General features: G+C 43.3%; 1 protein-coding gene across 1 annotated transcript in view; it reads left to right on the top strand.

Annotated features, from left to right (window-relative positions):
- The window catches only part of KIF6 (kinesin family member 6), a 387,990-nt gene that overhangs the window by 197,262 nt on the left and 175,572 nt on the right, over positions 1–15,156 (top strand). Inside the window, exon 13 of the mRNA XM_027127150.1 lies at positions 3,580–3,795. Within this exon, the coding sequence (XP_026982951.1) occupies positions 3,580–3,795 (216 nt within the window). The remainder of the gene's footprint in view (positions 1–3,579; positions 3,796–15,156) is intronic.

The following is a 15,156-nucleotide window of genomic DNA, read 5'->3' as shown; positions in this document are numbered from 1 at the left end:
TTATCTTTCAAGCTTCTTGCAAAAGATGTGACATTTTCATTCCATTTGCAGGCTTTACACATGCACAAGCAACGACTTTAGTCAGTTCTTTATGAGCAAATATTTTTGTTCCTTTCTTAAAAATTACTAAAAGGCATTTTAGCTTTAGCTATTATGCAAAATTTCTAAAAATAGCCTACATGAAGGAAATCCAGTAATAAAGAGGTAAAACCAAACCAAATACGAGGTGGGCATTCTGCCTGATTGACTTCAGTCTCTAATTTTAGTTGAGCATTAGCAGACCCTGGATGTCTGATTCAAGTGAGTTTGAGCTGCCTTATTATCCGGCCAGTAACAGTAGATTGGACTGTGCGTTACACTCCCACACCAGCCCCTGTCTCTGAGCCCTGCCCACAGTGTTGTCACCCTTGCATTCCTTTTCCTCTCTCCTACCCTATCCATCTCCAGGGATGGTCCCAGCCTAGACCTCAGTCCTGGCCCCAGCCCCAGTCTGAGCTCTGCTTCTTTTCCTGGCCTTGATCCTAGTTTAGGATCATCTCCCCTAAATACTCCTACCAACTCCTTAATCCCCTTCTGGGCTTATGAATGTCTGTGTGTATGGGAGGAATGAAATGAGATATGACAGAGAGGGAACAGTCTAGGCTTGTTCATATATGTTTATTTTGAGAAGGGAGTGAGAGAGAGACATACATCATTCTTCACTGGTAAATCCAGGTACCGCTGTCCATGTGGGGCTGCACCAGATTCTTTACTGACTGTGAACAACTCCAGCAGGGTCCCCGCCTTCTGAGACTCATATTTGCAAGTGAGGGTGTGTGGGAGGCATGGTGAAAAGAGCCCTAAACTTAAAGTTCACACCCAGGTTGACGTCCTAGCTCCTCACCCGTTATCTCTGTAACTACCCGGTGAAGCTGGTTCTCGCCATCGTCACAGTGCCAAGCAAAGTCGGTAAGCTGCCTTATGGCAAGTGCTCTGAGTGCCGTAGAGTGTTATGTCGTGGAAGATAGGACCCCACGGACAGTGGGCAGACTCAGAAGAAGGAAAAAGAGCATCTAAGATGTACTCGTCACAAAGCTTACATTTATCAAGGGCTAATGACCAAGAAAGGCTCCTGAAATTTCATAGTATCTCACAGTCAGGTTGGAGAATATTTTCATATCTTTTTTGGTAGAACCAAGAAGCCCAGGACAGTGATAGGAGGAGTGAGAAAGATACGGCTTAGAATAGGAGAAAAAGGGATAATACTTGAGCTCAAGAAAAGATAGTACTGCAAACAAAATGAGTGAGCAGCATGGAATGTTCTTGGAAAGGGAGGGAAAATGGTGTCATTTCAGTGACATTATCAGTCTGAATAAAGTTCAGACATCCCTTCACAAAACACATAACAAGGTGACACTTAGTCCCCAGCCCTGCACTTGGCATGAGTGAAGGCCCAAGTGAAACGGTAGTGGGAAGGGGGGCAAGACAAAGGAGAGGTGAGAGGAAGGGAGGCAGCAGAGAAGCTGCATCTCTACTGTGGCCTTTATGAATGTAAATCAGATGAAGACCGTCGAGGGACTGCCCATTATACGTAGAGCGACATTCCCACTCCCTCCTCCGGATTAGGCGGCCACACGTGGTCTTGCCCCTGCCCAGCCCCTGGCTTCGTGTCTTCCTCCCCCACCCTGTACATGTTAGGCTGCGGTCACAGCGGCCTTCCTGTCGTTCTGCTAACACCCGGTTTCTCGACCTCAGCACTGCTGCCACTGGGGCTGTCCCGGGCAGTGGAGGGTGTTGGGTGGCATCTCTGGCTTCTACCCACTGGACACGAGTAGCAGCACCTACCCCCCACTCCAGAAGGACAATCCAAAATATCTCTAGACGTGGCCAAGTGTCCCGTGGGTGGTGAAATAGCCCCTGCTTGGGAACCACCGCCCAGCTCATTTCTCCTTAGCGTTTCGGCACTCACCACTTCCTCTGCTTAGATGCCCTCCCTCTGTCTGGTTCTTGTTGTCATTCAGATCTCAGCTTAAATGTCACTTTTTAAAAAGCCTTTCTTGAGGCTTGAACCTTTCTTGAGCACCCAGTGGAGAGCGGCCACTCAGTCACTCTTGACTTTTTAAAAATAAGCATTCTGGCACTTTACCCTCTAATGTCTTGTGTGTGTGTGTGTGTGTGTGTGTGAGAGAGAGAGAGAGAGAGAGAGAGAGAGAGAGAGAGAGAGATCTGTCTTTCTCCGGTAGGACATCTGCTTCATGAGAGCAAGAAACCAGTCTGCCTTTTCATCTTTCTATCTCTGTGCCTAGAATACCGTACTGCCTGGCACACGGTATAAGCTCCAATGAGTATCGTGGACTGAGTGAAGGAAAGGACGTTGCCATGGCCGTGCACGAAACAGTGAAAGTGTATGATGGTCTTGCTAATCATCCCCACACAGCGGAGTAGGGGAGCTGGACAGAACCAATGCCTAGACACCACAGAAGTTGTGAACACCTTTGGTAAATACAAGCTTTTTTGAGGCAAAGAATGGAGGCCATGTCAGGGCATGTGAGAGAAAAACTGATAGTGCTTCCAGAAATCACCAAAAAGGTGAGGTCAAAGCTGAGGCGGAGGATGGAAGTCAAGTGCATTCCATGTTACCTGTGCAAGGACGAGTGTACCTGGATGCCCCCCCTCCACTCCTTTCTACGTAGCAGTCTTCCCTCCCACGCCACCTTTGTGTTTCCTCAGACTCCTGTTTTAATGAAGCCATCTCTAGGGCTGGTGAAAGCCTTGAATTCATCTCACTGCACATGCAGGTAGAGTTCTGAGATTCTCAAGAGGGAGTATCGTCTTTTCTCTTCATGATGGCAGAACCCCTTAGAGTTCTTGACATCTTGAACCTGAAAGAACAGTGAAGTAGGTAGAAAGGAGTGATTTTATCACTCAGAATCAGTGCTCCTAATAGATCTAAATGGCCCACAAAATTGGCATTTTAAAATGATATATCTTTACCAATAATTCACCTCTTTTCGGTGAAATTAGAGGGACCAAACATTGGAGACTTTTTAAGAAAGTGACTTGAAGCCCCATTTGAATATACACTAAAGAAGCATGTGTTGGACATGGGGGTGCTCTGGCCACCAGAACTGACTCGCCTGACCTGCCAACTGCGGGGGGGGGGGGGGGGGGGGGGCTCTGGCGTCCTCCCTCCCTCCCCATCCTGCTGCCTCCAGAGCAGCTTCCTGCATTAAAGTCCTATTTACTCACAGGTGGAGACGTAGCTCCACTGTCTACTACTACCTGGTGTTCATTTTCCTTTTCATAAACCCTTTCATAAAAGTTTTAAGTCCGAATTAGTTTAAACTCAGAAGATTTTAAAGACCTTTGGGTTTGCTAATTTTTCATATGATGGTAATGGTGCCGTATTGAAAGCCCAGCAGCCTCCCAAAATGATCCATCACTGTATCAGGGACCTCAGGAAGGTGAAGTCTTTCTTTAGTCCATCTTTACTGCATGACAAATAGCAAATATTATTGGGAATATTAATCTCATTTGAAAATGAGTGTTTTGATCATTATAATCTAGCATGAATCACTAAATCCTTAAGTCAAGTTTTAGATATTTTGGTAACTATGTTAAAGAAGGAAAAGAAGAAAGCTCAGGATGCGCTCCACTTCTCCAGCATGGACAGAAGTGAACTGAGACGCTCCCAGAGCTCCCCCTTCCCACCTGGGAACCCGGAAGGTCCGAGGATGTTGCCACCCTCAGCTCCCACTCAGGCCCCGGACTCCAGCACTTCTCAGTACAGATCCAGTTTGCTCCACGGAAAAACAGGTCAGTTATATTTATTTATATACATAAACTATATAACTGTGAATAGAAAACATAGGCTGTCAAATTATATATCCATATAAAAAGTAAACAAACATGTAAATGATTATAATTTTATTATTATATTCATCGTAAGTCTTATCCTTTTTAATATTACATTTCTTGAAGTTTTGAAGTTGTAGTAGAAGCAGCTGCAGCAGCAATAACACAAAACCCCAAGTAAAGTGTATCCATCCTAAAAGAAATATTCATTCTCCATAATGGAATGCAGTGTAGCATCCTTTAGCTTTAAATGTGCAAGGACAAAGGCTCTCACAATTTATTTGTTAGAATTAATTTTTTATAACTAGCAAATCTCTTAAATGCCAGTTTCTAAAGTTGATGACTGAACTGAAAACACAAAGTGTGGGTTGTCACAGAGGCTGAAATAGAGGGTCCAGGACAACAGCAGAAAAGTTAACTCTAGAGAAAGGAACAGAAACGTTCCTCCAATAGAGGAGGGAAAGAATGATCATCACTAATGTGATGAAACAGTGTTTATTTCTAAATCTAAAGGAGCTATCTGCAGCAAAATAATTTTAAAATAAGATCACAGTCTGCCTTAAAGGACAATAAATACACACAATTTTGTCAGATAATAGGATTGACAGGGTCAGACTAACACTGAGGCACCTTCCCCAAGTGTAGCCTTTGATAAGTGTGTCGGTACTGCCACAAGAGCAACCACAGAGCCATGCTAGAAGCCCAGATTGGTTTGTGTATGTTACTCTTTCTACTAGACCAGTAGAACATGATGTATAGTTATGTGACGAATGCCTTTCTCCTGAAGACACTGAGGAATCTGAAGTATGGAATGTACTAGAACAAAGGGGTGAAGAGCTTCCCTTTTGGCAACGTAGGTTGAAATTTTCCATGTAAACATTTGTTGGGATGGACAACCTGACGTGTGTGGTTTTCTAAAGGCTCTAGCTTGGGAATAATGAAAGAGTATGGTGTTCATTAAGAAGGACACTGTTTAGTTAATAAAGACAAGACTGAGAAGCCTGGAAGTGTATTTTGTGATGTTATATTCCTTTATCTCTTAATTCCAAATCTCCTTGCTGTGAATATTTCTTTAGCAACACAGTAGGATAAATTCAAAATCCCAGGAAACAAAAATGCTATTTTTACCATTGATCGTGTTGGCTGTAGACAGGGAAAAGCAATCATTCTTCTCTGTGATCGTTTTCCGTACAGTATTTCTATACTCTCTTATGGGTAACAGCTGGTTGGAAGAAAAGAGGTCCTCTGCTTTGGTGAATTCATTAGTCCAACCATCATATTTTTCATTCCTTTATTCATTCAATATATATTTATTGAGTTCACACTTTGTTCTAGGTACTGTGCCGATTATTATCATATGGCTAGAGCTTTACATAGTCGTTGTATGTACCAGGTACTATTCAAAGTTTGCTACCTGAATGAACTCATCTAATCCTTATTCTATAAGTTCTTGTTTTACCCCATATTATAGATGAGGACGTGCACGGACCAGCACAGTCCCTGACTTCAGAGCACGTACAGACTAACAGGGAAGAGAGCCTTGAACAATTAATTGCAAAAGTACACCTCTGTATGACTGGGGAGCACACACCAGGGAGGCTCTACCTCAGGTTAAGACCAGGAAGATCCAAAAGGGCCATGAGAGTAGGGGTGTGGCTGGAAGGAACATTGCAAGCAGAAGGAATCACTTCAATAGCTTCCAAGGCCTTTGTGGTGGAAAGGAGCATTTTATGAAGTGGAAAAGGCAGGTGTGGTGGGATCCGGGGAGTGGGAGCCTGGGAAGACAGGTTGAGTGACATGCGTAGAACAGATTGGCAGAGGGCGCAGGACAGGATGACCCTTTAGGAGGCTGTTGCAGTCCAGTAGTCCCAGCCAGAGGATGGAGATGATGAGAGAGAGGTGGGAGATCAAAAACACTCCAGGAGGTAGTGTGAGCAAGGATTGGTGACTAGTTGGCTATGGCGGGTAAGGGTGAGGATTGGTCCCCAGGTCTCTGGGTGGCTGGTGAGGCTCTTCACAGAGGTGAGAAATGGTGCCTCCCATGGCCCAGCGACAATTGGCATCATTGACTCTAGAGAACACAGCACTGGCGTCTCTGCCGAAATGAAATGTCACAATCAGTTCCTGTATTAGAACCGCATGCTCTTGATGGAAGGAACTCTCTTTACTGGCCTTTTCCAAAGACACACACCATTGTGCCTGTGCAGAAATGGCCTCTGATATCACTGCCCAGCCCCTTGCTGTATGCCAGACCTTTTCTATTTCTATTTTTTCTTGCCCACACCATCTCCCTTCTCATAATTATTCTTCCCATAGTATCTCATAATCTCTCTCCTAACTCATGATTATAGTTAACTTTTTCAGTAACTCTTTTTGTCCCTTGATATTGCTATTGAGACAGACTGTAGTTTTGTTTGAGGATGAACTAAGTTCACTTGAATAGAAAATCACTGAGAAAATAATGGAAATTGTTTGCAAAGTCCAAGTACAAATGAGGTAAAAGAGTTTTGGAGAAAAGCCTTATAGCGGAAAGGGTTTTTGAGTTGTTTTCACTGTCATTGGATATAGTTCTAGCAATGACTTTAAGTAGGAATAGGCTCACAAATGGGCTGATAATAATCTAACCATTTGGAGGAGGGATTGATGGGGGATTGATTTTATTTTGGCAAAACTACAGTTAGAGTGAAAATTGCTGTGGGTGAATCAGTGCTGCAAAGCAACAGGTAATGGGATAGTTTGTTGCAGTGTTTAACATCTTAGTAGGTGATTAGGCTTATATTCATGCACTATTTTATATACAAGAGGCTTGTGTAAACTATACCAAATGCAAAAAGTTAATAAGCACGTTGTTTGGATGGAAAGTACTACTGCCTTATGTAGGTGTTGTCAGATTCTATTAACCATCCCTGTCTTAATGCGGAAAGCAAGTAAATTTGACCATCTTCCACTCTGAGACTGTTGTGGAACTGTTTCCTCTTCAGTAACCCTCCCCCTTTTTCTATTCACCCCCACTTTAGGCTAAAAATGACTTCTTTCAAATTTCTTGTATGAAAAGAAAATGAAACCCAACTCGTGGTTCCCCAGAGAACCCCACCCCCAGTCGTTGCATGAGGTGCCCGCCAAGACAGAGGGAGGTTAGGGGCTTCAGGGCCTTTTGTTGTTTTGGAGGTTAAATGTCTGTTTCAGTTTTATGGGAATAATGACAGGGATTGTTCAATCCCACAGTTTGCAAAGTCATTCATATTGGTCTCTTTAAAATAGAAGGAGTATTATAGTTTGGGGTTTTTGTTGTTGCTGTCTTGTTGTGGGTTTTGTTTTGTTTTTTTCTGTTTTAGTTCTCTGGCTGCACATTCCAAATAGTTACCGGAACCAGTCAATATTCCAGAAGTCCCTCATGACTCACCACTTTCTTTAACGGTTTGAGATGCTAACAGAATCCACTCCTCACAGGTGACGTCACTGGCATTTAAAAAGTGACCTGAAAGCCATGGCCTGGAGGCTCCAGAATCTTTTCTCTTACTCACTGAGGGAGAATTTGTTGAATCCTCCATATACGCAAGGAGGGGCCCAGGGTAGTGTTGACCGAGGACTGAGGTGAACTGAGAAACGCTCTCTGGCTCTGGGAGCTTAACTTAAATGTTGGGGCCTGGTTTAGTACCCAAAGAGCAGAGAATAAAATAACAAGTGCTATAAGCAGGAGCTACAAGACATGCTACTACAGGAATTCAAAAGAGAAGGGAAGAGTTTTAATCAGTAGATCAGGAAAGACATTACAGAGCAAGCAACATGGAAGTTAGGCCTCGAAGGATTGATAGAGTTTGGATATTCAAAGATGGAGGGAAGAACATTATATAAATTCCAGGTTTAAAGATTAATATGAGCAAAGACTTGAAAACAGGAAAGCAAGGAAAAAATATGTAGAGTTGGCAGGAATATTTGTTTAACTGGGGTTTTGGAGATTGTTTAAAAAAAAATATTCGACTGAGTATACTTTAAAGATCTTACTGTCTTTATGCAACCATTCGTGAATCAAGCAGCATCCAATCTAGCAGACAGCAAGGAGCTCTGAGGGGCTGTACAAAATGAAAGACTTTTGCAGGCAGAAGGCAGTGGGAACAAGGAAGTTATACTGGCAAAAGGCAGCTTGGTTATGATAAGGTCGCTTTCCTTTGGGGCACGTCAGGGGTCTGTCAGGCAGATTGTCTGTCTAGTGCCCACCAGGCGATTCTTGATTGACTGGTTTAAGACTCCATTTCTGGAGGAGCCAAAACTGTAATTAAGTCTCCATTTGGTGATGTGGGGTTTAGCATAAGTGACTCCATTTGGAGCCTGTTGTCTTGTTTTTAACAAGATGTACAGGGAGTCAGAATAAATAGGGTAGAAAAATGACTGAAAAGCTGAAAAATAAAGGAATTATATAATCTAATCACCACGTTTAGCACTGTTTTTATGACAAAATGTATCCTGCTGCTTGCGACGCCAAGAACACAGCCCTATCGCTCTGCCAGCAGGGGAATAGAGGTCTTCTCTCTCTCTTTGTCTGTCTTTCTACCTCTCCCTCTCTCACACACACAAGCACACGTGCACACACATGCAGAGTATTGCCAAGACTTTGGCAATAAAACATTATTCTTTAATCAATTATATATTTATTTACTGTCTAGAACATGTGTAGTGCTGTGCTATTCGAGATGATGTGTAGAGTATGACATTCTATTACAGAGCTTGTGGAAAGCATGAAGGACTATCCTTAGCTGCAGGAGCAGTGGCTCCTAATTAATTCATTACATACATGTTCTTTGAATTTAAGCAATGAACCAGGCAGTGCTAGGTGCTGGAGATTAGAAGGTGAATGAGACGCAGTGCCTGTTAGAGGGTTTACCGTCTGGAAGAGGGCTTACGGTGAATATGCGTATATGGTGCCACGGGACGTGGAAGAGGAAGGTCAACTCTTCCTGGGCAGGTTTAGGAAACAGGTACGGAAGAGCTGGGCCTTGAACAAAATCTTCACAGAGTAATCACATTTACGTCTGGCAGAATGAATAGAGGAGGGAAGAAAGGTCAGAGCACTGAGGACTAGGAAACTTCTCAAGCAATTCATAGGGGTGTGGAACACACGGTGTGTTTGTGACATTGCAAGCGTTTAATTTGGGTGGCTTTTAGGATTTGTGTGGATATAATGGTATTTAGCAAGAAATAAAGCTGAAGAGGGACCAGCTCATGAGAAGCTTAAAAGACTTGCTTCCGAATTTAGAACTTTATTTGTTGGCAGTGGGGAGCCATTACAGCTCTTTGGTATGAGAGTAATGTGGCCAGATTTCTGTTAAAGAAAGATCATTGATAGCGATGTGCTGAGTAAACTGGAAACTGGAGGGAAAGTGGATAGGATGTTCTAGTAGCCATCGAGGTAGGAAATTAAAAGGGCCAGAATCAAACCAGACACAGTAGGGACTGAAAGGATGAGAAAAGTGTCTGCAGTACATAAGGAGAACTGACTTGTGACTGATCAGAATGAGGTTGAGATGAAAAGTCTAGGATTTCTCCCAGGTTTCTGAGCAGATATGGTGCCACTTACCAAGCCAGTGAATACATGAAGAGAAGCAGGCTTAGGGGAGAGGTTATTTGTCAAAGTATGGATATGTTGAGAATGAGTGTGAGGTGGAAGTGTCTAAGCCAGCACATACACAGCTTTAGTGCTCAAGGGGAGGGGTTTATTAGAGATATGGATCTGTCATGGACTTGTAGCCATGAAAGTGGACACGGTCGTCCAATGAGACAGGTAACAAAGGACCAAAAGCAGAACACGTAGGAGCCCCAATAGATGGTGTAGGCTGAGGCAGAAGAACCAGCAAGGGAGAACTTGAAAGGCAAGACAGTCAGGAGAGAGGGAGACCTCGGAAGCCAGGCTAGAGACTGAGTTCCAAGGAAGTGGATGTGGTTGACTGTATTGGATGTTACAGAGTGGTCCAGTAAGATGAGAACTACAGAGAGTCCACTGGGTTGGATGGGAAGTGATCAGTGACCTTTGCCAAAGCAATTTCAAAGATTGCGAGAGCAGAAAGCTCACTGTACCAGATTGAAGAGTAGGAAGTGAGGAAGTGAGATGGAAGTGGTCATACAGGTCACTGGAGGTTAAGGAATTTTGAGGCTGGGGTTGTTAAGTGGAGTTTCTTTGTGGGCGTTGAAGTCATTCCGGGTATTGGCAGGAAATGCGGCGGAAAGGAATACTGTGAGCCAGGAGCCCAAGTCAGCTTGGGTTAGCTGCCTGGTTTGTTCACTGTTGGATCAGTCTGTCTATCATCTATCTATCCATCTGTCTATCTATGTATACGTACATATATACATACCAAGTAGCCTTAAGTTACAGCATCACAAAGAGTGGGTAGCAGAACCAAATGGCACAGATCTCAAAGGAGGAAAAGATTTGGCTTTGGTGTTTAAGAAAAAAAAACCACAACAGTGATTTTGAAATGGTATCGAGGAGCCAGAAGAAGGCCAGCACCCAGCACTGTCTCTGGCCCTTCTGGTACTTACGTTACAGGAGAATGAACGTCCTCCACTTAAGAGGGCTCCAGAGCAGGGAGTATCCTTGAGGGAAGAGTCAGATTTCAGTGATTAGAAAGAGCTGAAGGGGGTGTTTCATGAAGATGTCCAGCATGTGAGAGAGTTTAATCAACAGTGGAGTGTGGGGTCCAGAGAGCAGCCTAGGACAGGTTCTCTGGGAGGCCAGTAGTGGCAGGAGGGATGGGTGCGATGAGCAGAGGTAGAGCAAGGAAGTCAGGAGTCACATGTGAGGTAACAGCTGCTCAGAGGGGCTTGCATCTTATGGGTGGCCGAAGACGACAGGGATACAAGTCGTGGTAAGATTGATTATCCTTGAGGTTACAGGCCTAATACGTGTAGCAGATTCAGCCTCTTATTGGTTTTTAAATGATATGCTTCTGAGAATTCCCTTTTAAATGAACTCTCCCTGGATGATGTTTTGGAATGGAGGTGGGGAGAAAGATCAGCTGGCTTCTAAAATGTTCCACTCCCAGTGAAACCCCAGCCCCTGTGGAGGTTAGGACAAGGATACAGCATGGAAAAGCTTGGGAAGGAGCTGAAAATTGTCTCCCAGGTACAGTTGTCCCCACCTTGTGGCGAAGCAGTAGGTATGGCCACATACGCTCCTCTCTTGATGGAGCCCAGCTTCGTTGCAACAGCACCTGCTCTCCTAGGGATGGCGACACCGGCCTGGGGGCTGTTCTTGCATCAGTGGCAGTGGTTGTATGGTTTTGTAGATATGGGTCACTCCTAAGTCAGATATTTATACATTTGGCGTTGCATTTCCTAAACTGTAAGCTCCTAAATGTGTCTTCACTGTTCAGAGGCCTCCTCAGAGCCCCCTCTGGAGGTAACACGGAGACACTAAAGGAAGAGAAATAGAATTGAATCAAGGAGCTTCTTTTTCTCCTATGTTTGACTTGGGTCAGTCAGAGATGAGAATCCTTATGTGACAGTTTTAACTCTGTTACTTCCCTGTGGCCATAGTATAATCAGACTTCATCTTGCGATGAGAGACAATAATTGCACTGAACTATAGTATTTGCCTTCACCCTGGAGCTCGAGAATTCCATCAGCACTCCCTTTTTCAAAACTGATTTTCTGGGATTTATACCAACAAAGATAAAAATGGTTTCTGTCCGTGTGTTTGGTAGGGAATGTATTTTGGAAACATGATAGATGAACCCTGACTTTATTTGGAGCATAAGACATGATCTTTATAAAACATCTATCAGTTGCTCCTACAGCTCAAGCCAGAATTTACCACTCTGCTTCTACTACAGTTAGGTTTAGCTGTTTTTCATGTTTATGATTGTTACTAATATTTACCGCAATCAGTATATACATTCAGTGGGGAGTAGGTGTGACTGAAAAGGCCACCATGGAAACAATAAGACTTTCTGCACTGTACACATGTGAAGTTTGTCTTTTGACTAGAACCCCAATCATTGTTTGAGAAGCCCTTTGTCACCTGTTTCTCTGCCTCTTAACCTCCCTCAGCCAGAAAGCTTTGCTCAGAAATACTGCTTCACCCTATCTCGCTGCATTTCAGGCTGATCTGTCTCTTCATCCTCTAATTATGCTACATTGGTTAATGCTGTGCTTCCATGAATCTGTTAAGTTCTTTGCATTTGGTTTTCTACTTCATTTTGGTGAACAGAGATTTCCTGGGAATCCTATAACCATCTCTTTCCTGAACTTTTTGAGCGGCATAAAGTTGTGTTGTGTTGAGCACCTTCTACAAACAATAGAAGAGGGATGTATACCCTCTGGCAGGAACATTAAAGTAAAATAGAGGACAATCAGTTAAATTTGAATTTTAGATAAACAACAGATTTTGTTTTCTGTATGAGTAGGTCCCATTCAGTATTTGGGACATACTTATACTAAAAGTTATTCATTATTGATCTGAATTCAAATTTAACTGGGAAATCCTATATTTTATCTGACAACACTTCTCCTGGCCCTTTTCTTTGTGATGTTTCCTTGGTATAGGGAATCATAGGTAGCCTTTAAGGAACTGCTCCAGGAGAGGAATAGGGAGGTCTCTGTGGGCTCGTTAGTACACAGGACACTGCAGCTTTCTGTACTTTGTCCCTCATCTGTTTCCTCCAAGGCTGGTGGAAGTCCAGGTTTCTGAACCTAGGAGGAGGACAGAGGTGCTATAGTACATAGTATTCCTCAAACTTTTGCCTCGAATTCCCGTCAGCATCTCACTGGATGCTTGTGCGCGTAGAACACTGTTTGCAGTCTTTCGCTACTTGTCGAGTTCACCTGGTACTAGTATATCCAGCTACTTATTCTTCAGATCAGTTGTCAGTGCCCAGGACTGGCTTAGACCATGCCAAGATATCATGGCACCATGGCCATATCTTGTTGTGAGTGTGTTCCTAGAGCTCAGCCATTTGTACGTGGTTATTTTCAGAAATATATTTTATAACCAATACTTTCATTAACAATGTGGTCTATTCCTTTGGAAGTTTTTCAGATGCCCAGAAATACCCTGAGCCTGGTTTCCTCAAGCTGACAAACCAAAACAGAACTATTATACGTGCAACTTTCTTCCACTGAAATACCCTCCACTCTCCCTTCACCAACCTTACAATCAGGAGAGCCTATGGATGTTTATGAACTTCTCAAGGCATCCAGACCTAGAAGCTTCCAGAACTCAGTTCTGTGCATAATGTCATACGCCTTTGCCAAGTTGACAGATATAACAAAGAGATAATTTAACACTGTAGTTTTCCCATCTTCACTGCATGATGAAAATCAACTCAAGGATACCCTGAGTTTTTAGATGATAGGGTTTTCCCTCTCCAGCTGTGCCACTGGGATGTGTTTACAGATCTCTGTTTAGTAGTTTAATTTCTCTAGAAGCTCAACACTTACCATTTGGATGGTTTGAGTGACATTTTGCAGCCTGTGAGTGACTTCACCCACAAGGGCTTAATGGGTTCAGACAGTGGTTCTTCCAAAAAGTGCCATGTAGTCACTGGCTCGCCCTTCAGGCCTCATTACCAAACAGTGGCCTCATTGAGGTGTGAGCACCACCTGGGCTTTGAATGCATTCATGCTATCTTTTTCTTTCAGTAGAAATTTATATTACTGATCACAAGGTACTGCCTGGCATGTTCTTTTTACACGACTATAGTATAGAACTTCATAGTTCAAGCCCTATGTTGCTTAATCATCCTCCTATATTACAGTAAAACTCTCAGTGAGATACGTAACCTCAGTATTTTACAATCCACTGATAATGACATGAGAAAGAGAAATGGAGTTTTTTTAACCATTCGTCTGCAATGCTCATCACTTAACTCATAATGCGCAGTGACTCTAAATCACTTCTATCAATCCCAGCTGTACAAATATACGCGTGTACACATACTTTCATACACGCACACAACAGACATTCACACATAACACACAGCACACTTACACACTACACACGTGCACGCACACTGACTCTCATCTTTTGGGCTTTTCTAGTATATCCTGTTCTAGTCCTCTTAGTCTGCACTAAATTAAAGAAATGTCCTGCCATACTTGCTGGTCCAGAACTATCTAAATGGTTGATTTACTGACTCATCGGTTAAATTTCCATTTTTTTCCATTCCATTAAGTCTAGCAGCTACTGGGTTTCTATCCTCTAGCATTTCTCTTGCCCTTTATGATCTCAATGAATTCCTTTGACCCACTTTATTCTGTAAACACAAGCAGGATCAGAACGGCATTTTGTATGTATGAGATAATGGAAAAGTGATGTTCTGCCTAACGTGGGGGCTTTTTGTTGATTTTTCTCACCAAGACCCAAGATGGCTTTTTGATAGTGTCCTCCAGGGAGACAGACTACTGTGCTCTCCGAACTCATCAAGGTCTGTTACATGGATTATGTTAGCTCGGATATACAATAGATAGGCTCTTTTTTAAAAAAAAAATTTAAGCAGAAGTAAAAACTTAATTGGTTATCATTTTCATTTCATAACGTCATTGCTCATTACCCCTTCCATTTTAATTCCATATGTTGTGTGAAAGAATCGACTCTTGCCATTAGCAAACAGAACCCATAGAACTTCATCATCCGCGGACTCATTGCTTTGGTATTCAAAGTACCATTTTTGTGAAATAGTTTTGTTTGACAGAAGATTGACCCTGGGGTTTAAAACCCCAGTTTTCACCAAGTGCAGGCAAGTGAATAGTGCAATAGATGGTGTCTAACGCATCCAGGGGGAGGAACTCTCTTCAGTCCCTGTCCTTCACTGTCCCTCACCGATCTGCCAAAGGTTGAGATGGAAGCTGCCGCATCTGGATTCTCACCATGACTCTCTCCTTCGCATCCTTTCCTGATCCCTAACAGTAAAGGCCTCTGGTGGGGGTTAGGGATGCTCTGCCCAACATAGCCTTCTCCCCTAAGCTTGAAATTGCCTCACTTTCAGTTTCATTTGGCCAAATGAAGTAACAACCTTTAAAAGGTTAAGCTAGAGACACCCATTATTCTACTTCAGTGCATTTCCTTTGGTCAACTCTTTACTTAGCTAAGATAAACACAGGTACTCTGAGGAAATGACACATGTGAGTGGGGTACCACAGTGATGGAGACCTGTTTTCTAGAAGCCTGGTGAGCAGGCCAAAGGGAGAAGGACAGGGTACAGGGAGGGAGCATGGAGAATGAAGTGTGCTGCTTGGAAATGTTGCTGCTCTGACCTTCCTGTCCTCTCAGGGCTCACTCCACATGAGGTACAGCTGTCATTTCACTGAAGTTAATTCCTGGGGTTACAG

This window comes from Aethalodelphis obliquidens, unplaced genomic scaffold (assembly GCF_003676395.1).
Source record: "Aethalodelphis obliquidens isolate GAN/ISIS:26980383/991018 unplaced genomic scaffold, ASM367639v1 scaffold31, whole genome shotgun sequence".
In the NCBI taxonomy this organism is placed as follows: domain Eukaryota; kingdom Metazoa; phylum Chordata; class Mammalia; order Artiodactyla; family Delphinidae; genus Aethalodelphis; species Aethalodelphis obliquidens.
Note: the sequence above shows the minus strand (reverse complement) of the source record. Positions and strands in the feature narration are given on the sequence as shown.